General features: G+C 41.1%; 1 protein-coding gene across 1 annotated transcript in view; it reads left to right on the forward strand.

Moving 5' to 3' along the window:
• RAB21 (RAB21, member RAS oncogene family) overlaps nt 19,860-23,712 on the forward strand; it is a 31,482-nt gene continuing 27,629 nt past the window's right edge. Inside the window, exon 1 of the mRNA XM_003481659.4 lies at nt 19,860-20,303. Within this exon, the coding sequence (XP_003481707.1) occupies nt 20,154-20,303 (150 nt within the window). The 5' untranslated portion in view covers nt 19,860-20,153. The remainder of the gene's footprint in view (nt 20,304-23,712) is intronic.

Genomic DNA, 23,712 nt, shown 5'->3' on the forward strand with positions numbered 1-23,712 from the left:
GAGAAATTATTAAGGTGGCTATATAGCAGAGCAATATACTAAATTCAGTACGTTTTTCAATTTTCTGGTAACGAGCATCTACAAGTAAAAAGTGAAAAAAATATTCCATATTTTATTAATAATAGGGGAAAAACCATAAAATGCTTAGGAATAATTTGATCAAAAATATGAAAGGAAATTTATAAAATTTTATTGGTAGACATAATATAAAAACACTAGATCTGAAGAAATTGGAAAATACACAATATTCTTGGATGGAAAAACGAGAATAAAAATAGAATTTCTCCCTAAATTAATACATTAATTTGTTGTTATTCCAACTATGTTTAGTATGGAATTGGATGAAATACTCCTAGCATTTATATGGAAGAGTAAGTGCTATAGGAGAGCTAAAAAAAAAATTATGAGAAATAAGAATACTGAAGTGGGATTTGTCCTAATAACTTTTGAATATTTAATGCAAATATGACATAACGGGAAAAAAACAAAATGTCAGTGAGCTAGATTAGAGAAAAAACTTTTATATATTTGAATTTAAGATATTACCAGGGTGACAGATTACCTGCAAAGAGAGAATCAATTTTTTTTTATTATGGTAAAAAGTATATAACATTAAATTTACTGTCTTAATTTTTTTTTTTTTTGTCTTTTTGCCATTTTTCTTGGGCCGCTTCCGCAGCATATGGAGGTTCCCAGGCTAGGGGTCCAATCCGAGCTGTAGTCGCTGGCCTACACCAGAGCCACAGCAACGCAGGATCCGAGCTGCGTCTGCGACCTACACCACAGCTCACAGCAACGCCAGATCCTTAACCCACTGAGCAAGGCCAGGGATCAAACCCGCAACCTCATGGTTCCTAGTCGGATTTGTTAACCACTGAGCCACGACGGGAACTCCTACTGCCTTAATTTTTAAGTGTAGAGTTCAGTAGTGTTAAATATATCCACATTGTTGGGCAACAGATCTCTAGAAAATTTGCATCTTGCAGAGATTTCCCTGGAGGCCTAGCAGGTTAAGGATGCAGCGTTGTCACTGCTGTGGTGTGAGTTCAATCCCTGGCCCAGAAACTTCTCCATGCCACAGGTGAGGCTGAAAACAAAAACTGAAACTCTGTACACACAATACACACTATTGTCCTCTTCTCCCTCCCTGTCCCCCTGCCCTATAGCAGCCAACCACCTTTCTACTCTCTGTCACTATGATTTTGACTACTTTAGATACTTCAAAGCGGTGGAATTATAAGGTATTTGTCGTTTTGTGACTGGCCTATTTAGCCTAGCATAATATCCTTGAAGGGCATCCATGTAGTAGCATGTGACAGGATTTCGTTCTTTCTTTCAGGCTGCATAATATTCCATTGTGTATATATATTACATTTTCTTTATCTATTAATCAGGCAATGGACACTTGGGTTACTTTTGTCTCTTGACTATTGTGAATAATGCCCAATGAATATGGGTATGTAGATACCTCTTTTGAGATCCTGCTTTGAATTCTTCTAGAATTCTTCTATACCTAGAAGTGGAGTTGCTGAGTCATACGATAATTTTTAAAATGTTTTTTTTTTTATTTTTTTTTATTTTCCCACTGTACAGCAAGGGGGTCAGGTCATCCTTAGATGTATACATTGCAGTTACAGTTTTTTCCCCCACCCTTTCTTCTGTTTCGACATGAGTATCTAGACATAGTTCTCATTTAAAATGTTTTGAGGAAACTGCATACTGCTTTCCAGCATGGCTGCACCATTTTACATTCCCACCAACAACACACAAGTGTTATTCTTTTACCATGATGATTTTGTTAAAATCTATTTGAGGATTAGCTTCATCTATTTGAGACTTATTAAGCTTTGTTATAGCAGATTCAGGGAACACTTTACTCTGTTTTTATTCTTACTACTTAGGCCTGACTTTTCTGAGGGCTGTACCCAAAGCCCTGTATATGACAAGGTCTCTGTGGTGACTGATGTGAACACAAACTGTTCTCGGCCCTATGTGAACTCCAGGAAATTCAGCTTATTCCTTTTCAGTGGCTATTTCCAAGATTCCTCTCACTCATGCACATAGCAGTACTCAGTGCATCTGAGGGGGCTCCTCTACAGTTTTCCAAAATTCTCTCTCTTTACAGTTCTGTCTCCGAAATTCTAGCACCTTCCACTTCCCTGAAATCTGATTTTGCCTCCCCAACTGTTTAAATAATATCCCTTTAGAAGTTTTACAGTATTTCTTTTTTGTGTGTTTTTTGTTTGTTTTGTTTGTTTGTTTTTAGATCTGTACCTGCCATATATGGAAGTTCCCAGGCTAGGCATCAAATCAGAGCTGCAGCCTCCCACCTACACCACAGCCATAGCAACACAGGATCTAAGCGCATCTGCTGTGTTCACCACAGCTCATGGCAATGATCCTTAACCAACTGAGCGAGACCAGGGATCGAACACGCGTCCTCTTGGATACTAGTCAGGTTCATTACAGCTGAGCCACAATGGGAACACCTACAGTATTTCTTTAAAGAGCGTTACAACTTTGTTTTGGCCGGAAGTTTAGTTACTTTGGGGTCAACTTCATCCTTTTGCAATTTGAAGTGTTTTTCAGTAGTATAATACCTGACTTTACTGTAGCATCAGTTTAGCTCCCCCTGCTAACATGGAACTTGTGAGATCTCTACAGAATGACCCATTTATTCAGTGAGGCCCCTTTACTCTTTCTGTGGGCCCTAGAATGACTCCAAGGTTTGTGTGAGCTCTAGGAATTTCCTGCAGCTCCTCTGTAAAGTTTCTTCCTCAGCAGTTGTTCTTCACCCCGCCTCAAGGCATTTCATCCTTCACACACAAGATTGGAATTTAGTCCAAAAGAATCAAGGGAGGGACACCTATGCAAATTTCTGGAGTTCTTTTTCTAGTATCTGTCTCTCCTATTCACTGTCCCACAAATTTAAGCTCTCTTGGCATCCCTGAACTTCAGTCTCTATCTTCTCATCCTTTTATTTATTTATTTATTTATTTATTTTAGGGCCGCACCCGCAGCATATGGAGATTCCCAGGCTAGGGGTCGAATCAGAGCTGTTGCTGCTGGCCTATACCACAGTCACAGCAACTCAGGATCTGAGCCTCGTCTGTGACCTACACCACAGCTTGTGTCAACACCAGATCCTGAACCCACTGAGCAAGGCCAGGGATCAAACCCGCAACCTCATAGATCCTAATCGGATTCGTTTCTGCTGCGCCACGGTGGGAATTCCTGTCGCCTCATCTTAATCAGATTTTCTTACAATCAGATTGTCTCTAGGCAGAAAGCCAGAGCATGCCTAGGTGGGCATTCCTAGTGCTCACCTATTTTGTTTCCCTTTGCTGAAAGATCACGTCCTGTATAGCCTGTCGTCCAACTGTTCCCTATCTCCCTCTACTTTTCTTTTTATCTCCCCCCACCACCACTTTGCTAGTTGTTTATAGTTAGGGAAAGGGGAATCCCAGAGCAACAGAAAGCTAGTCTTGACTTAATAATCAAACAGACTCTTTGTAACAGTCCCTGATGTTCTTAAAACTTATCAGATACGGAATCTGAATATGATTGCTGAAAGTTCCTTTGCTCCTAAACATGGAGAAAGCACATCACACAAGGGTGGAAGCAGTAAATATGCTATTAATGCTGTCAAATCCATAGTTCACTGCAAGTTATTTTTCTAATGAAAACCATACTGGGAGCTATAATAGGTATATAAAGAAGACAAATCTTGTTAATTTCTTTTTTCCACAGAGGATCCTAAAGGATCCCACTAGGAAAGAGAAGAATAGTTGACTTTCTGCCAAGCTTTGCCTCCTTTTTATTCAATCATAATAACTAATGTAGCTCATAAAATCTGGGCCTTTGAGAGTTTTTTGTTTGCCTGTGTAGAGGTGACAACAAATAATATACTCATTATCAGTAAATTATTTTCAATTATTCATTGACTTAACAAAATATGTTTAAGTGCCTACAATACACCAGGCACTACGATAGGCCCCGGGCATAGAAAGATAAATAAGAACCTGTCTGATGTAAGATGATTTATGAGATAGTGAGTAGACAAGTTCTGAAACATTTAATTATGGTGCATTATATAATTGCAAAAATAAGAATGTATATAGGCCTTAAGAGAGCACAAAAAAGAGATACTAATCCAGTTTAGAGATGAGTGGTTAATAAAGCCAAACACTGCAGAGAAGGCCAGACAGTTAATTGAGAAATGCCTACTGGATTTTGCAATATGAAGATCATTGTTAATTATATCTAAGGAGTGCTCTGGAAGCAGATGGAGTGGTTTGAGTACTGAAAAAGTAGATAAAACACATGAAGATATCTTAAAATGGGATTTGAAATAGAAGACTCCTTTAAAGATAGAAAGGCAGGAGTTCCCGTGGTGGCTCAGTGGTTAACGAATCCAACTAGGAACCATGAGGTTGCGGGTTCGACCCCTGGCCTTGCTCAGTGGGTTAAGGATCTGGCGTTGTCGTGAGCTGTGGTGTAGGTCGCAGACGCAGCTTGGATCCCGTGTATGCTGTGGCTCTGGCGTAGGCCAGCGGCTACAGCTCCGATTCGACCCCTGGCTACAGCTCCGATTTGACCCCTAGCCTGGGAACCTCCATGTGCTGCGGAAGCGGCCCAAGAAAAATGGCAAAAAGACAAAAAAACCCAAAAGATAGAAAGGCAGTGTACTATGAAATTAATATCTGGAGTCATACTGCTAGCATTTGGAAGCCGATTCTAGTTTTGTTAGTGTAATCTTGGTCAAGTTACCTGATCTCTCTGTACCTTGCTTTTTTTATCTAGAAATTGAGGATGATGCTAATAGTACTCCTCTCCTGGCATTGTTAGTGGGATTAAATTAGTTAATACATGACATAAAAGTCTAGTGCATAGAAAGCACTGAATAATTGTAGCCATCCCCATTGTTATTGAGTAGAAGAGTTTGAAGTTGAGGGAGAAAATACCTGTTAATCTAGTTTTTAGTGATCTAGAAGTTAAAGTTATTTACGGAGAGTACCTGTTGTGGGTTAATTAGAACCAGGAATGCCATTTAAAAGACAGAGATTGTCAGATTAGATTTTTTGTGTGTGTGTGTCTTTTTAGGGCCACACCCATGGCAGATGGAAGTTCCCAGGCACAGCAACGCAGGATCTGAGCCATGTCTGCAACCTATACCACAGCTCACAGCACTGCCAGATCCTAACCCCACTGAGTAAGGCCAGGGATGGAACCCACATCCTCATGGATACTAGTTCATTACCACTAAACCACAACAGGGACTCCAGATTAGTTTTTCTTTTAAAGCAAGACTTAACAATACACTCTACAAGAAACACAGACATAGATTAAAAGGATGGAATCCGAGTCTCCGTCATGGCGCAGTGGGAAACGAATCCGACTAGGAACCATGAAGTTGTGGGTTCCATCCCTGGCCTCACTCAGTGGGTTAAGGATCCAGTGTTGCCATGAGCTCTGGTGTAGGCCGAAGATGCGGCTCAGATCCCGTGTTGCTATGGCTGTAGTGTAGACCAGCAGGTACAGTTCCAATTCCACCCCTAGCCTGGGAACCTCCATATGCTATGGGTGCAGCCCTAAAAAGCAAAAAAAAAAAAAAAAAAAAAAAGTAGAAGGATGGAAAAAGATACACCATGCAGACCCTAATCAAAAGAATTTTATAAGGGCTATATTAATATCAGACACAGTAGACTTCAAAACAGGCATAATTTCAAGAATAAAGTGGATTTCCCTGCTGGCTCAGCAAGTTAAGTATCCAGCATTGTCAATGTTGTAGTTCAGGTCACTGCTGTGGCATTGGTTCCATCCCTGCCACAGTACATGCCAAGTACACAGCCAAAAACAAACAAAAAGAATAAAAAGGGATATTACATAATAATAGAGAGGTCAGAGGTCATGTGAGGATGTAACCAGGAAGAGGGCCCTCACCAAGAACCTGACCATGATGGCACCCTTATCTTAGACTTTTTACCAAATTGTGAGAAGTAAATGTCTGTTGTTTAAGCTTTAAAAAAAAAAAGAGAGACGTTAATTCTTTAAGAAGACATATCCCTGAATGTGTAGGCACCTAAGAGCAGAGCTTCAAAACATATGAAACAAAACTAATAGAACTGAAAGGAGAAATAGACAAATCTACAATTGGAATTGGAGATTTCTTTCTTTCTTTTTTTTTTTGCCACACCCATGGCATGTGGAAATTCCCAGGCCAGGGACTGACTTTGCACCACATTAGCAACCTGAGCTGCTGCAGTGACAACTCCAAATCCTTAACCTGCTGTGCCACAGGGAAACTCCTAGAGATTTCAGTATAGAATAGACAAAAGACCAAAATAACCCTATCAATACCCTTGAACCAAATGACATTAATTAAAATCTTGACCTAAAATAGCAGAATACACATTCCTTTCAAATACACACAAGAGTGTTCACCATAGACCAGATTCTTGGTCATGAGACAAATTTGAACAAAGGTAAAAAAAAAAATCATACAAAGTATGTTCTCAAACCATAACAAATTATAAATCTGTAGCAGAAAGAAGGATACATGGCAAATCCTCAAATACATGGAAATTTAATGGCACATTTATAAATTATTGTATCAGTTTTCTATTGGTGCTGTAACAAATTACCACTTTTTTAGTGGCTTAATACAAAACAAATTTATTACCTTACAGTTTACTATAGCTTAAGACATCCAACATGGGTCTCAATGGGCTAAAACCAAGCTGTTGGAAGGGCTATATCCCTGCTAGAGGATCTAGAGAAGAGTGTGTTTCTTTGGTTTTCCAGCTTCCAGAAGCCACCTGTATTCCTTAGTTCATGATTCCCTTCCTATATCTTCAAAGCCAGTAATAGTGGATCACATCACTCTGACCTTGTTTTTGTCATCACATCTCCTTTTCTGCATCTGGTTCTACTTTTAAGGATTGTTGTAGTTACATCACCCCCACCCCCCACCCCACCATGGGTAATCCAGGATAATCTCACTATTTTAAGGTCAGATGATAAGACACCTTAATTCTATCTGCAACTGTAATCCCCCTTTGTCATGTAACCTAACATATTTAGAAGTTCCAAGAATTAACATCTGGGGGTTGAGGGGCGGGAGATGAGGGACATTATTCTGCCTTCCATAGCAACCTATGGGTCAGAGAGGAAATCTCAAGGGAAATGAAAAAAATACACAATTTTTTAACAGAATTAAAATGAAAATATAGTTAAAATTTTGAATGCAGCCATTATAAATATTTTTAATAGAAAATAAAGATCACAAAAAAAAAAAAAGGGAATTCTCAGAGGAAACCGCAACTGCTCTGATTGGACCCCTAGCCTGAGAACGTCCATGTGCCACAGGTGCAGCCCTAAAAAGACAAAAGACAAAAAAGAAAAGAATAAAGAATAAAAATCAATAGTCTACGTTTCTACCTTAAGAAAGTGGAAGGAAAAAAAGAGCAAGTTAAACTCAAGCAAGTACAAGGCAGGAAATAACAAAGATTAAAATTCAATAAAATTAAGAACTGAAAAATAATTGAGAAAATCCATGAAATCAAAGCTGATTCTTGGAAAAATAAATAAAATTGGTAAAGAAAAAAGCAGAGAAAATACATAATAACTAATACCAGGAATAAAAGAGGGAAGATCACAACACATCCATAGACACTAAAAGGATAACAAGGGTAGACAGAACAATTCAAATTAAGACTGAAGGTAGACTGAGGAAAGTTTGTAATTCTTGCTAAATGAGAGGGGAGGAAGCTGAAACCAGGAAAGTAAGGGCATTAATAGGTAGCCCAAGAATGAAATTGATGACCATGATTTTGTGTTGATGCACAAAATATAGCTGGCTTGGAAATTTTTTCCAGAAGTTTAGTTGAAGATTAGTGTTCTGTGATGATGCAGTGGAAATATAAAGATATAAAAGAATTAAGGAGGCTGTTAAGAGATAGTTTAAATGCTCAATATGAAATGCAAACCTAGTGATGGAGGAGGGTGGAGGTATGAGGGAGCTAGAAGGAGGGTGGATGGAGAGACCAAGAGAAGGCTGACAGATGGACTGGGGACAGGGAGAATTTCCTGCATTACAGCCCCTCTGTCAGTGTTCCTTCTTTAGCAGTTGTTCTTGGCCCCACCTCACGGAATTCCACCCTTCACATACAAGATTGGAATTTAATCTCAAAAATTCAAGAAAGAGATATCTATGCAGATGGAAGTGAGAGGTGGTGGCAGAAGATTGAGGTTCAAGGAATTGGACGTTTTTGGTACAAAGACCAAAAAAAAAAAAAAAGATTATTGAAAATAAAGTCATAAGAGAGCTGCTTTTGGGGAGGTTTGGTCCATTTTTTTGCATCTCCCATGTTCCAGGCATTCTGGACACAGGATATAATGAAGAGGAAGGCAGACAGATCATTACTACCATAGAACTTACGGTTTTAGTACAGATAAATAAGTAATTATAATATTCAATGGTACATACTAGGAAGTATTGAGAAAGTGGTATGAAAGAATGGAGTAATAGTCTCTTTTTATTTATTTACTTTTTTTGTCTTTTTAGGGCCGCACCTGCGGCATATGGAAATTCCCAGGCTAGGGGTCGAACTGGAGCTATAGCTACCGGCCTACACTGCAGCCCCAGCAAGCCAGATCCAAGCCTGTCTGTGACCTACACCACAGCTCATGGCACTGCCGGATCCTTTAACCCACTGAGCGAGGCCAGGGATGGAACCCTTGTCCTTTGCATAATAATTGGGTTCAATACCACTGAGCTACAACAGGAAATCCAATAGTCTCTTTAAATGAGAACTTAGCAGGCATGAATGAATAGCCAAGAGGAGAAAGCACTCAAGTAAGTGGTACTGAATGCTATAATCTTTGGTTTATATGTGTACTACTTGTAAATTTCCCATTTAGGCCATCCACAGCTATCAAAAAGCTCTCCAATTTTAACATCACAAATCTCTCATAAGAACCCTCAGCCAAATTATTTCGCCAGGCCAAAACAATTTCTCTGTTAAGAGGCCTTTCCATCTCTACACTGATTTGTTTCTCAGGAAGATGAAAAAAGTAGAGTCATTCAGGCCTAGTTTAACGGGACAAATCTCTAGAACTTCCAGTTCCATTTAACTACTGACATCTAGTTTTAAAAATCAAGACTGACACAGACTGTTACTCTTCTGCACTGAACATTTTTAGTGAGGTACCTTGGTACACACTGCTGGTACATAATTCTGTTGCCAATTATGTCAAACATACTTCCATCTGATACAATCTCATGTTCTGGTTATTTCAAAATACAAGTACAATTTGTAAATGGAAATATAATATGCACGTTACAATTGAAGTGTTTGGCTTATTTGCCCTCCTTTTTAACTCTTGAGATTGTCTGTTTTTAGTATAAATTAGTAAGTTTTGAGAATCTGCAACTTTGGCTTAAATTTCTTGAGAGTTTCTTGAGACACTTTTACTTAGCATGGGCACCTTAGGGATAAATGGCTCGGAATGGTCTCTTCTCCCTTCCCCTAGCCCATATGACCCTTGGAACAGTCTTGTTTTCTACAACTCAGAAGGAAATCTCCCAATGGTTTCCTTTTTTGTCTCACGTTGAGGGTCTTCTGAGTCACAGTCTTGAATGTATGCCAGCCAACCTGGTAAATTTCATTGAGCTGCTTGTGCCCCTTTGTGGCCAATGCTTGCAATTACAGCTCAGTTTTGTTTGCCAGGGAGAAGCATTTGAACTACTGCTTCACGTGCATGAACAGTGGCCTCTAAAAAGCTAGAAAGAGCCACTGGAAGAAGAGATCAGGGCCAACTAGAAACTAGGGCACATGGGCTGCACAGGAGAGAGTGGATACCTGAGCAAGGACTAGGTTCTAATTGAAAGGAGAAGGAGCTGTGGATGCTGCATTGGCATCAAATATGGCCACTACACCTTATCGTAATCGTTTCTCTGTTGCCTCCATGAGCTCCATGAAGGGAGAAACATCTGTCTGGCATTCAGCAAAGGTTGTTGAAGGCGCAAGTAAAGGAAAAAAAGGAGTTTAGTTCATAGAAAGTTCACAGTAGATGATAACCATTCTTCTTTCTATTGTTAATTATTCTTATTACATGCTTAAAGTGGAAAATGCTTTGACAATTTTATTTGACAAAGCCCCATATGTCTAAGAGCATTTCACAAACCTGTGTTTTATAGGCTTAGCTTTACTTACACATTTATTTAATTAATTTATTTATTTTTGTCTTTTTTTTTTTTTTTTTTTCTAGGGCTGCACCCACGGCGTATGGAGTTTCCCAGGCTAGGGGTTGAATCAGAGCTGTAGCCACTGGCCTTCGCCACAGCCGTAGCAACTCGTGATCTGAACCTACACCACAGCTCACAGCAGCGCTGGATCCTTAACACACTGAGCGAGGCCAGGGATCGAACCTGCAACCTCATGGTTACTAGTCGGATTGTTAACCACTGAACTCCCCCTGTATTTATTTTAACTAATAGGTGAATTGAGCACTACATTCTAGGATCTGGAGATGAAAAATGTGATAGACATTTCCAAAATCAACCATTTTTAGCTAATTCCTGAGCATTGCAAGTTTACCTACCTTTCCACTGAAATTGTTAAATCCAGATCTCTAATTACTACATTGTACCTAAACCAGTAGATACTCACAGTTCCTCATCTAACTTGGTTTCTCCAAACCATTTCATGATTCCTTCTTTTTAAAGATATTCTCTTCTTGAGTTCCCATTGTGGCTCAGTGGTTAACAAATCCGACTAGGAACCACGAGGTTGTGGGTTCGATCCCTGGCCTTGCTCAGTGGGTTAAGGATCTGGCGTTGCCATGAGCTGTGGTGTAGGTTGCAGACGCGGCTCGGATCCCACATTCCTGTGGCTCTGGCATAGGCCAATGGCTACAGCTCCGATTGGACCCCTAGCCTGGGAACCTCCAAATGCCATGGGTGCGGCCCTAGAAAGGCAACAAACAAAACATTGACTTCTCCTGATGTTCCTTTTATTTCCTAGGGTATCCTTTGCAGCTCCTCTCCTTTTGCCTAACCCTTGAAAGTCAGTGCTCTTTAGGGTTCTATTCTAGGCTCTGGGCCCTCTCACTTTTACATACTCTCCCTGTGTGCTCTCATCTACTTTCCTACCTATGTGGATGATTCTTATCCTTGCCTCAAACCCAGATCTCTCTCATTATCAGCCCATAAAGCCACTGCCTACTAGGTATTGGGAATTTCTACTTGGGAATCTGCTACTTGGGAATTTCTCAGGCCTTCAAAATAAAAATATCTCAAAACAAGAGAATATAACCATTTTCCCCCCTCTATTCTGTTTCTTATTTCAGTGAAAGGCATCACCATTTGTCAGTTGCCTAAACCAGAAATGCAGGACTCTGATCCCTCCTTGTCTCTCATTTTGTTTAAGCCCATCTCCTAAATCAGTGCTGTTCAAATTTTGCATGAGTAAGAATCACAAAGAGGGTTTTTGTTTGTTTGTTTGCTTTTTAGGGCCAGACCCAAGGCATATGGAAGTCCCCAGGCTAGGGGATGAATGGAGCTACGGCTGCCAGCCTACACTATAGCCACAGTGACATGGGATCTGAGCCACGTCTGTGACCTACACCACAGCTCACAGCAACACTGAATTCTTAACCCACTGAGCAAGGCCAGGGATTGAACCTTTGTCCTCATGGATACTAGTTAGGTTTGTTTCCACTGAGCCACAACGGGAACTCCCCACAAGGAGGGTTTGTTAAGACACAGATTCCTAGGTCCTGTCCCCAGAAATTCTGATTTAATGGGAGTTGTGGATGGGAATAAGGACTGAAAATCTGAGAATCTGCATTTCTAACAAGCTGATGCTGATTGTCTGTAGACCATACTTTTGGTCACTGTCCTAAAGGACTTCTCATTGTTTTATGATAAATCCTAAAAAATTTTTTTAGCATGACTTTCCAGGTTCTATGTGATTTTATTTACTTCTTTAGATTTATTTCTCACCATGCTCATCTCATTCCTGGTTGTCGTCCACACAGGTGAACTTTACAAAGCTAGTTATCGTCTTGGCTTTGTTGAAGAAGGAGAAAGTTGTTTCTCTTGGTCCTGGATTCCCCAAAACTGTCTGAAATGCTATTGTTATGAATATATTGGGCTGCAAATAATAGATAACCATACTACAGTGGATTATATTAATTAGGTATTTGTCTTCTCAATAAGAATTCTAGAGATAGGCAATTCAGTATTAGGATGTCTAGTCAAGACTACTTCTAAATAATTACTGCTCTGCCACTTTTAGTACAGGATTTTGATCCTCATAGTCACAATATAACAATTGTAACTTAAAGACTATGAATTCAAGTGTTTCTTTTTTTATCTCTATAGAAGAGGAAGGCAAGGCAGAAGGAACTGAAATGTCTGAGAAACATATAGTATCTGCCACAGCAATACTCACTGATGTCAAACTCCCTTGCTATTCCTCTAATTCTCCTTGACTAATACTTATTACTCAAGCAGTGACTCTGATTGCTTATATCTTCTCCTCCTCCTTCTTCTTTTAGCCACACCTGCAGCATGGGGAAGATCCTGGTCAGGAATCAAACCTGACCCACTGCAGTGACAACACTGGATCCTTAACTCACTGTACCACAAAGGAACTCCCTCTGTTTTTTAAAGAGCTTGAAATACTAGTGGCTGGGGCTTCTGAAAATCAAAATCTGAAAAATTGGAATTTCTCTTGTACTGTGCTCTGCTATCTCTATCATTTCTTGGTACATAGGATGCTTCGTGGCTCATGGAAATACTAGGGGAAAATTCCCGTAAGTTAAAATATCAAGGAGTTCCCTTGTGGCCTAGTGGTTAAGGATCTGGTATTGCCACTGCTGTGGCTCGGGTCACTGCTGTGGTGCAAGTTCAGTCCCTGGCCCAGGAACTTCCACATGCTGCAGGCACAGCCAAAAAGCAATATATATATATATACACACACACACACACACACATATATATATATATATATATACATACACATATATACACACACACACACACATATATATATATAATAGTCACTCAAATCTTTAGTGAGTGACTATTAAGTGTTGGGCACAGCGCTAGGCCCTGGTAACTCAGTGATATGCCAGTCATCAAGGTATCTGTGCTCATGGAGCTTATACATATGAAAACAGATAAATGTTAGGAGTATGAAAAAAGTATTGAAACCAAGCAGGACCCTGTGGGGCCCTCCCAATTACAAATACTTTTCCTGTCCCCTGTTTCATCTTTGCAGAAAAAAAGACTTGAGCCTTCTAGACCTTCCCTGAATTCCAAAGAGCAGATTCAAACAGTTCCTAATCAGGAAGGTGAGGGAATGCAGAAACAAAGGAGGAGCAGTCAAGAAAAAATATAGCAGGATAGGGCAGGGTTATGTTTCCTCTTCAAGGGATATACATAACGTATCTTTGAGTTCTTCTGCAGAAACAAAGGCTGGCAGCCAGATGGAGGATGGTAACTTCAGGCTGAATGCAAGATTCCTAGAACACTGCCCTGTTACATCATCACCAACCAATCAGAAAAGAGTCACACACTCTGCAGCCCTCACCCCAAATTTTGCCTATAAAAACTTTTCCCCAAGAACCATCAAGGAATTCAGGGTTTTTTGAGCATGAGCCACTTGTTCTCCTTGCTTGGCCCTGCAATAAACCTTTCTTGTTCCAAATAAGAGCCTAGAGTCAAGTAAGGAATAGACCTATGAGAGATGCACAATTGAAACATGTAAGATGGAAGAATAATGACAGGAGGAGAGGGTGGTAGTAGATGAAGTTGGAGAGTCAGGCAACATTCAGAGCATGTGGGGACTTTATAGGTCTTGGTACAGAATTTGAGTTTATTTTTAAATTTAAATTTAAATCTATTTGAAGAATAGATTGCAGTGGGTAATAGGGCAAAAGTAGAGGCAGGGAGACATGTTAGAAGGCTATTGCAGTGGCGTCTGAAAAAGTTGACTGTGGATTGGACTAGAGTGGTAGAGATGGAAACTTGATGGATTCAAGATCTGTTTAAGAGGCACAGTGACTGGACGTGGTAGTGGATTGGATGTGAAGAGTAAGAGAAAACAAAAAGATATCAGCTAGCTTTTAGCATTAGCAAATAGATGTATACTAGAACTATTTAACAAGGTGAGAAAAAGGAGGGAGGAACAGATTTTGGAGAAAAATGAGGTATCCATTTAAACAATACTGTGAAATGTCTACTTGACATTTGAGTGAAGATGTTGAAGGGAAGTTGCCTATTCATATCCAGTGCAATGGGACAGATCAGGAGTCAGAGATATAGATTTAGCAGAGATATATATAGCAGCTACTCAAGCCAAAGGGCTGAGTAGGACTACCCAGAGACAAAGTTGTATTGGAGAGAACTGAGTCTGGAAGCCCACTAACATTTGGAGGTTGGGAACAGGTAGAGAAGACAGCAAAGAGATGGAAAAGAAGCAACCAATAAAGTAGGAGAAAACTGGAAGATTGTGATGACCTGGAAGCCAAGGGAGGCACATACGGCTTGAAAGAGAAAGCAGCTGGCTGAGTCAAATCTGTTGAAATATCGACAAAATTGAAGATAAAGGTATGTGTCCATTTGATCTGACTTCATCTTCTGGAACAACAGGGTTGCTTGAGATTCCTGTGTGGTTCTATAGCTCTATGTACGTGTCCACTAGACCATTTACCATATTTTATTATAATCGTGTTCATTATTGTGGCTCCCATTAGACTGTAAACTCCATGAGAGCAGAAGCCATGACTGACTGGATTACATTTGTAACACAATATATGACACATAGTAAATAAATGAATACTTGATCACCTAAACAATAAATACTTGTTCAAGAATGAATGAATGAAACAAAGATGTACAAAAGCATGGACAATCACTTTCCCTCCCAAATGAATGAAAAATTACCTGACTCCTCAATGATAGAGAGTTCATCAAAATTCAGCAATTGAGTGCCCAGATAGTCACACCAGAGACTATAAGGTTGGTCTTAATCCACAAAAATGGTGTAAGAACAAGGACAGAAAGGAGAGGCCATTTAAAAAACTAGGACTTACATTAAAAGTAGTCCATAAACCCAACCTCATAACCACCACAAAACTGGTGGGATTATCCTTTCCCTCTTAAAGAAGCCATTAGAGCTACACATTACCTTTCTGTAGCAACTTTTACCATTTAATATTCTGCTACACATTTATGGTTAAGTTGATTTCACTTGTATAATTATGTTGGGATTTGGGGGTTGGGGCAGGGAGGAGGAGGCAAGAAGCTTGTTTTTGGTTCAAAGAAGCTGTATGCTTTGGAATTTGCACCCTATCATACCTCAACCCTCATCAATCAGGAATCTATTTTGAGTTACCTATTCACTGAGGAATCCTCACATTTGTGCAGCTCCTACTAATGAAGGAACTGGAGTTCCTATTTTATGTGGCATTCTCTATCAAGTTTATACAGACCAATCATCATTGATGCCAAGACTGATCTAAGTTCTTTTTTGGGGGAGGGGCACACTCATGGCATATGGAAGTTCCCAGGCTAGGGATCAAATTGGAGCTGCTGGCATGTGCCACAGCCACAGCAATGCCAGATCACAACCATGACTGCAACCTACACCACAGCTTTAACCTATTGAGGGAGCCCAGGGATCAAATCCGCATCCTCACCAACACTATGTTGGGGTCTTAACTTGCTAAGCCACAATAGAAACTTCCCAAACCTGATATCTTTGAGGAGCCATTATCAACCTGCCATAGTTTACATGTATGTATTTACCCATTTTGTGCTCAAAATCATGCCAAACTGACTTACTGCGATCTGTGAACATTTGCAACACATTCCTTAAATCCCAATGTAAGATAAACCTGGAAAGTTATTTTAACTTTAAACTTATTTCACAATTAAAAAATGTGTTTTTCAGGGAGTTCCTGTTGTGGCGCAGTGGAAAAGAATCTGACTAGTATCCATGAAGATACAGGTTCAATCCTTGGCCTCGATAAGTGTGTCAGGGATCTGGTGTTGCTGTGAACTGTGGTGTAGGTCACAGACACAGCTTGGATCCTGAGTTGCTGGTGTGGCGGTGGCATAGGCCAGCAGCTGTAGCTCCAATTCGACCCCTAGCCTGGGAACTTCCATATGCCACAGGAGTAGCCATAAAAAGCAAAAAAAAAAAAAAAAAAAGTTTTTCAGGAGTTCCTATTGTGGCTCAGTGGGTTAAGAATCTGACTAGAGTTCCTGTCGTGGCGCAGTGGTTAATGAATCCAACTAGGATCCATGAGGTTGCAGGTTCAATCCCTGGCCTTGCTCAGTGGGTTAAGGATCTGGCATTGCTGTGAGCTGTGGTGTAGGTTGCAGATGCGGCTCAGATCCCGAGTTGCTGTGGCTCTGGCTTAGGCTGGCAGCTACAGCTCTGATTAGACCCCTAGCCTGGGAACATCCATATGCCATGGGAGCGGCCCAAGAAATGGCAAAAAGACAAAAAAAAAAAAAAAAAAAAAAAAGGAATCTGACTAGTATCCATGAGGATGTGGGTTTGATCCCTGGCCTTGCTCAGTGGGTTAAGTTTCTGGCATTACCATGAAGCTGAGATCCTGTGTTGCTGTGGCTGTGGCATAGGACAACAGCCTAAGCTTAAATTCATCCCCTAGCTGAAATATGCCAAAGGTGCAGCCCTAAAAAGACAAAGAAAAATTGTTTTTCAATGATAAATTCAAAGTACTGCATGTAGGTTGTAAGATGATCAAGCTGTTAAATGATCTGGGATCCATATCATTTGAATGGTGGTTGAAAGGACTGGCTATACTAAAACGGGAAGAGAAGAGAAGGCTTAAAGGAAGGTCCTGTAGTTTTCTTCATATGTATAAAGATGTTTCACAAAGAATAGAGGTTAGATAAATGCTGCGTAGGTTGAATGAGGAACAATTAATTGTAGGCAGAGAGGCAACTTTCAATCCAATATGAAGAAGAATTCAGAAGAGACTTCAAAATTAAGTCTCTTTCTGGAGTTCTCTGGTGACACAAGCAGATTAAAGGTCTGGCGTGGTCATTGAAGTGGCTTGGGTCTCTGCTGTGGCGCAGGTTTGATTCCTGGCCTGGGAACTTTCATATGCCATGGGGCATGGCCAAAAAAAGAAATGAAGTCTCTGGAGAACAGACTTGTGGTTGCCAAGGGGGAGAGGGAGGGAGTGGTATGGACTGGGAGTCTGGGGTTAATAGAAGCAAACTATTGCATTTGAGTGGATAAACAATGAGATCCTGCTGTATAGCACAGGGAACTCTATCTAGTCACTTGTGATGGAACATGATGGAAGATAATGTGAGAAAAAGAATGCATATATATATGTGTGACTGGGTCATTTTGCTGTACAGTAGAAAATTGACAGAACACTGTAAACCAACTATAGCGGAAAAAATAAAAATCATTAAAATTAACAAAATTTTTAAAAAATGAAGTCTCTTCCTGATTCTGGAAGAATCCACGAACATGCAAAGACTCTGAGAGAGGAATACAGAGAGAAATAGAGAATACATCCTCAGATGCAATCATGAAGATATTTTATAAAAAAATAAGTTCTCTTTAATGGCTGATTCTAAGTAAATTGAAGTAATATCATCCTTCTCCAATCCATTCTTCATTTTGTTTTGTTTTGTTTTGTTTTGTTTTTCCTTTTTAGGGCCACACCCAAGGCATATGGGAGTTCCCAGGCTAGGGGTCAAATCGGAGCTGCAGCTGCCGGCCTACGCCCCAGCCACAGTACCACAGGATCTCAGCTGCATCTGTGACCTACACCACAGCTCACAGTGGCAATACTGGATCCTTAACCCACTGAGTAAGGGCAGGGATCAAACCCACATTCTCATGGATACTAGTCAGGTTTGTAACCCGCTTAGCCACAATGGGAACTCCCTCCCATCCATTTTTCAAATTACAGCCAGAGTGATTTTTTAAAAGTCAAATCTGATTATATCATCTCCTTATTAAAACCCTTCATTTGCTGAAAGGACCTTTCAGTATTGATTCCTGGCTTCCATACCAATGCCGGTTTCATCTGAAGCTCTCTGCATTCTTACCACACTTCTCATCCTCATGTACTCATTCCTATCTGAAAGCAATAGTACACCCTTGGAGTTCCCGTCGTGGCGCAGTGGTTAACGAATCCGACTAGGAACCATGAGGTTGCGGGTTCGGTCCCTGCCCTTGCTCAGTGGGTTAACGATCCGGCGTTGCCGTGAGCTGTGGTGTAGGTTGCAGACGCGGCTCGGATCCCACGTTGCTGTGGCTCTGGCGTAGGCCGGTGGCTACAACTCCGATTCGACCCCTAGCCTGGGAACCTCCATATGCCGTGGGAGCGGCCCAAGAAATAGCAAAAAGACAAAAAAAAAAAAAAAAATAGTACACCCTACTCTCTGCTTGCAAAGCTCTCCTTCCTTTTTGCCTAGGTTACTCCTACTCAAAAGTAACATTTTCCCAGAAGCCTCCCCTATATGCTGAACCATTTGGATCCCCATATACATTTGCAACATAGCTGAACTGCTTTATCAGGATGAAAGCATTCCTTATATAATGAATGTGTCTGTCTTCCCTGCTAAAATGTAAGCTCTATGACATAGGCATTGTATCTTGTTCATACAGTGCCTGGCATATGTGGGCACCTTCAAATATTTGTTGAATGAATGAATGGACTATCTGGTTTGAAGTGGAAAAGGAGTCTCATAAAAAATATTTGCCTAAATGACATCAAATTTCTAGTTGCAAACTTTTAGCACTAGTATGGTTTCTTGGAAGAGTATGTTTCATGAAAGAAAGAGGATGCAGATGAGGAAATATAAGCAATCATCAAAGAAGCCAGGCCTATCAAGGTGGTATCAATACAGTATGTCAAAAACTTCATGGGGCAGAGTTTCCTAGTGGCCTAGTTGTTAAGGATCCCAAGTTTCCACTGCTGTGGTTTGGGTCACTGGGGTGGCTGGGGTTTGATCTCTGTTAGGGGAACTTCTGCATGATGCAGACACAGCCCTTCTCCCTCCCCCCCCCAAAAAAAACCTTCATAGGGAAAAAAAAGATCTTCATGGAAGACAGAAAAACTGGGAAACCAAGGCATAATGGTTTAAAATGTATCATTCATTCCCAAATATTTATATAATGACTATTATGTGCCTGGCATTGGGATTCAGAAGCTCAAAGGTGGAGCAAGTTCTCACGTAGTTTTTGTCTTTAACAAATTTACAGCCTAGTAAAAATATTCAGCAAAGTAATTTCCAAGTAAGCGCTGCTAGAGAGGTTCTGCCAATGTTATGAATTACCTAACTCAGGTGGGTAAGAAAGGGATGGAAGGATAGAAGGAGAAGGATGGGTAGTCAGGGAAGCCTTTGAGTTTAAGCTGACACCTGAAAGATGAGGAAGAGTCCAGGTGGTCTGGGGGAACTTGAAGTTCAATAGCTAGGATTTGGGACCCCACAGAGAAATACTATCAAGATACTGACGGCACCTTGGCAGATTCGGCTTATGGGGACACTGGATGGGAGAGGTCATTAGCATTGCGAATATTCTCTAGGCATGAACAACATTCTGCACTTCAACATTCCACCTGAGCTGGGGTTGCTTGAAATTATTCATTCCTTATTCCTGCTCCCAGCAACTGCAGAGTGGTGTGCCCCGCAGACACCCTAGGTCTGCAGGCGAGACCGGCAGGAGTTAACTCCACTCTCGTCCAACTCACTGCGGGTGGGGGCGGGAGTGGGGAAGAGGCCCCAGAAGCCCCGCCCACATCCAGACACGTTAATCTACGCCGCGTCCCAGGGGCCGCACGCGGCCGCGGCGATCATGTGACCCGAAGTGTGACGTAGGAGGAAGGAGACGCCATTAGAGGGAGGCGGAGAGGGACAGCTCTGCCTTTCCTCGGATACCTGACGTGGTGGCTGGGGCCCGTCATTCTCGGACTTTACCTCGGTCCTTCCAGGCCTTGCCCAGAGGAGGGAGTGGAGACGGCGCCCGGGATTGGCGGCGCCGATGCGGAGGGGCCTGTGTCGGCCGAGGCTGTGAAGGAGCTGCGGTGGCCGTGGGGCGCTCGGCACGGCTCTAGGGCTCGGGCGTTAGGGACGCGACGGGATGGCTGCGGCCGGCGGCGGCGGGGCGGCGGCAGCCCGAGCCTACTCGTTCAAGGTGGTGCTGCTGGGGGAAGGCTGCGTGGGAAAGACGTCGTTGGTGCTGCGCTACTGCGAGAACAAGTTCAACGACAAGCACATCACCACTCTGCAGGTGCGGGCCCCGGGGAGCGGGAGTGGCGCCTTGGGGCCCCTACCCCTCCGGGGCTCAGAGGACTTTGTTGCCACGGTTCTCTGTGTCGCGGGGCTCTCATATCTCAGGCCTGTCACCTCCGCCTTCGGATTCACTTTCCGAATTCGCCCTGGGGACGGCGTTTGTCCGGGCAGCCTGGAGACACAAGGACGGGCTGTTGGGAGGGGAGTGGAAGGGCCCTGAAAAGTCCCCAGTGTGGCCGCGCATGTCGTGGAATCCCCATCGGTGGACTAGTTTTTCCCCTTTGATTCGCTTCCGCTTAGGCCCTAGGTGTCTTCACCCTGCGGTCCACCAGTGTCGGTCCTTTTTCTTTCTTTCGGAATTAGGAATTTAGCTGAGGATTTGATTTTTCGAATTAGGTGATTTATAACTTCAGCTCTTACTGATGACTAAGTGTTTATGCATGTTCCATTTTGTCCTGTCTTCGAGTAATATGGTGATTGGCAAAACATTCATCTCCAGAGGGTTTTTGAAATGACCGCTTGCCGGTGTGGGTTACGCAGTTCCATTGCTGCCTGCGTAGGTCTGACTTGTGGGTCACTTGTATTCAGCGATGTGGGTCGATCCATATTCACATGGAAACGTCATGGTCCTCAAACTAACAGTTTAGCTACAAATACTATTTCTTTGGTTGTAATTTAGGGCCGCCTTTCATCAGCAGATACATCATGGTTAGTCAGAAAAGTGTTAAAATGTAGTCATTAATTGGGAGTGAATTCAGGCTTTTGAGGTGGTTGGAGTCTCCCTCTTCCAAAGAAATCAGTTTGCACGTGTTAGAAGAAAAGTTTCCAACGAATCTGCCCTGATCAATTTAGTCAGAGGCAGTAAAATCTAATGGACTTTTGAGCCTGATGTTTAGGTTCATATCGCAGTTCCATCCCTTTAACTAGCTGTTTGATCTTGGGCAAGTTAATTAACCTCTCTGTGCCTAAGTTTCTTCATCTGTTAAAATGGCCCTGATAGTAATATCTAGCTCTTGGGGTTGTCAGAGCAAATACACATAAAAACACTTAGGACCTGGTCCAGTGTAAGCTCTCTATCTTTATTATTACTACCCCCAATTGCACAATACATCCTAATTAGTGATTGTGTCGTTCATAAGTACATGGACATTATTTAATAGAATGCACAATCTCCTAATTATTGTGACATTTGATGTTTGATGCTATTTTTAAACTACCAAGTCTAGAATTTACAAAGATGCTCTGGTTCTGATTCCATGTTCTATTTTTACTCCTCTGTAAAGCATAATATCTGAAATAGTGAATGTCAGGAAACTGCATTTTTTTTTTCTCATGTCTTTGTATAGGGTCACTTAATGCAATTTTAGTTGTAGTTGAGTTATTAGTGAGATCAGGGAAATTCATAGGATAAATACCTATGGTCAGTTGGAAGTTTAGAAGTTTATTTAGGTAAAGTATAATAATATCTAACATTTAGTTCTTACTGTGCTAGGTATTTTACTTCTGTCTTTTAATTCTTATAACAGCTTTATGAGGTGGATAGTTTTATTAGCCTCATTCTACAGGTGATGAAACAAGTGTGGCAAAATTGAGTAATTTGCTGGCCATCATATTGCCACAAGTCATGGTTCCCAAGCTGAAATTTGAATCCAGTTCTGACTTACTTTGAGCAGTAAGTCACACTCTCTGGATATTGGTGAACAACCCCTTAGTGGGGTTTTTTTTTGAGCTACACATCTTAGAGAAAATAGAAAACCATTGTAACTGAGCTCTTTATTTTTTTTTTAAAGGTAATTTAGCCCTTCAATCTAAAAATTACATGACATTATACATTCTAAAAACATCCTTGAAGCTAAAAGCAGGCTAAAGATTTTTAATTATCTAAGAGAAACCACTGCATTCTACACAGAGAGAATGAAGTTATGGTGGATCTCTAGTATCAAAAACATAGAACTCCTGATTTTAATATTTATATAACTCTCGTCACAAACAGTACCTGGATAATGTTCTAGGTTTGAGGATTTTGCTGCATACCAATGTATGAAAACATCATTACAGCCTTTCTCTTTGTCTTAGCTATCAGTTCATCTTTTCTTTCTTAACAGCTTTTCAGAGAAATTCGACTTTGTTGAGACCCGTAGGACACAATCTTGTATGCTTTTCATTTCTAAATGGAGGGGAGATAATCCTTCATAAGATACGAGGGGAAAAGTTTCCCTTTTTTCTTGTTAATAAAACTACTACCTATCTTTTTAAAAAACTTTGTAAAGTACATTGGCATTCCTATTTTAAAGACTGAGTGGAACCTAAGATAGTTTATGGTGGATTTTCTTTGTGGTGGAGTGGGTTAAGGATCCAGCTTTGTTGCTGCGGGATCCCGGATTGCTGCTGTGGTGCAGGTTCATTCCCTGGCCTGGAAATTTTCATATGCCACAGGCACAGTCCAAAAACAAACAAAAGAGAGTTTATGGTTCACTGTTTCAGTGTTTTATTTATTATATTATATATAACATGGTTGTATACCTTAGTCCGAACATCTTGAAGGTGAGATGAACTGATATAGAATGTGGAAGACTATGTCCTGAGGTGGTTCATTTTTGGATGGGTCTAATTTTCTTTTCCTTTTTTGCCATTTTAGGGCTGCATCTGTGGCCCAGGCTAGGGGTCAAATTGGAGCTGTAGCTGCCGGCCTGTGCCATAGCCACAGCAACACAGGATCCAAGCTGTGTCTGCAACCTATACCACAGCTCAAGGCAACGCTGGATCCTTAACCCACTGATTTAGGCCAGGGGTTGAACCCAAGTCTTCATGAATACTAGTTGGAAGTTACCGCTGAGTCACGACGGGAACTCCCGGGTCTAATTTTCAAATCATTTTTCTCTAACTAGAGACAAAATCTATTAACCTCTAGTTTCCGGTCCTAGTTCTGCCCTCTGAATCTTAGTCACACGTGACATTCCTTTTGATAGGTGAAGAAAGCTGTCACATCCACTTCAGTCTTTGTCTTCTCTTGGGTAAACAGCTCTGGTTCCTTTAACTGAATCTTCTGTAACATTTGGAGATTAACATTCTAAGTCACGTCAACTACGTTGACATCTCTTCTAGACACTATTTAATAATTGTCCTTTTTCCTTAAAATATAATAGCTTGAACTATAGAAATGATTCCAAGTGTGGTTTGAACTTTGCAAAGAAGTGCAGGCTCTTATTTCCCCTGTAGAGAATCCTTTTTTAATACTGAAGTAGATAAGGTTCTGTGAGCTTTTGGGGCAGCTGTCACATTGATTAATATTGGGCCTTCTGTGCCTTGAAAGATAGGAAGGAAAGAAGGAAAGAAATAAGGAAGAGAAAGGAAGACTTTCTATTCCTCACATTCCTTTTTCTTTGATTCTGTAGTTAAGTTTTTTT

The sequence above is a fragment of the Sus scrofa genome, chromosome 5 (assembly GCF_000003025.6).
Source record: "Sus scrofa isolate TJ Tabasco breed Duroc chromosome 5, Sscrofa11.1, whole genome shotgun sequence".
In the NCBI taxonomy this organism is placed as follows: Eukaryota; Metazoa; Chordata; class Mammalia; order Artiodactyla; family Suidae; genus Sus; species Sus scrofa.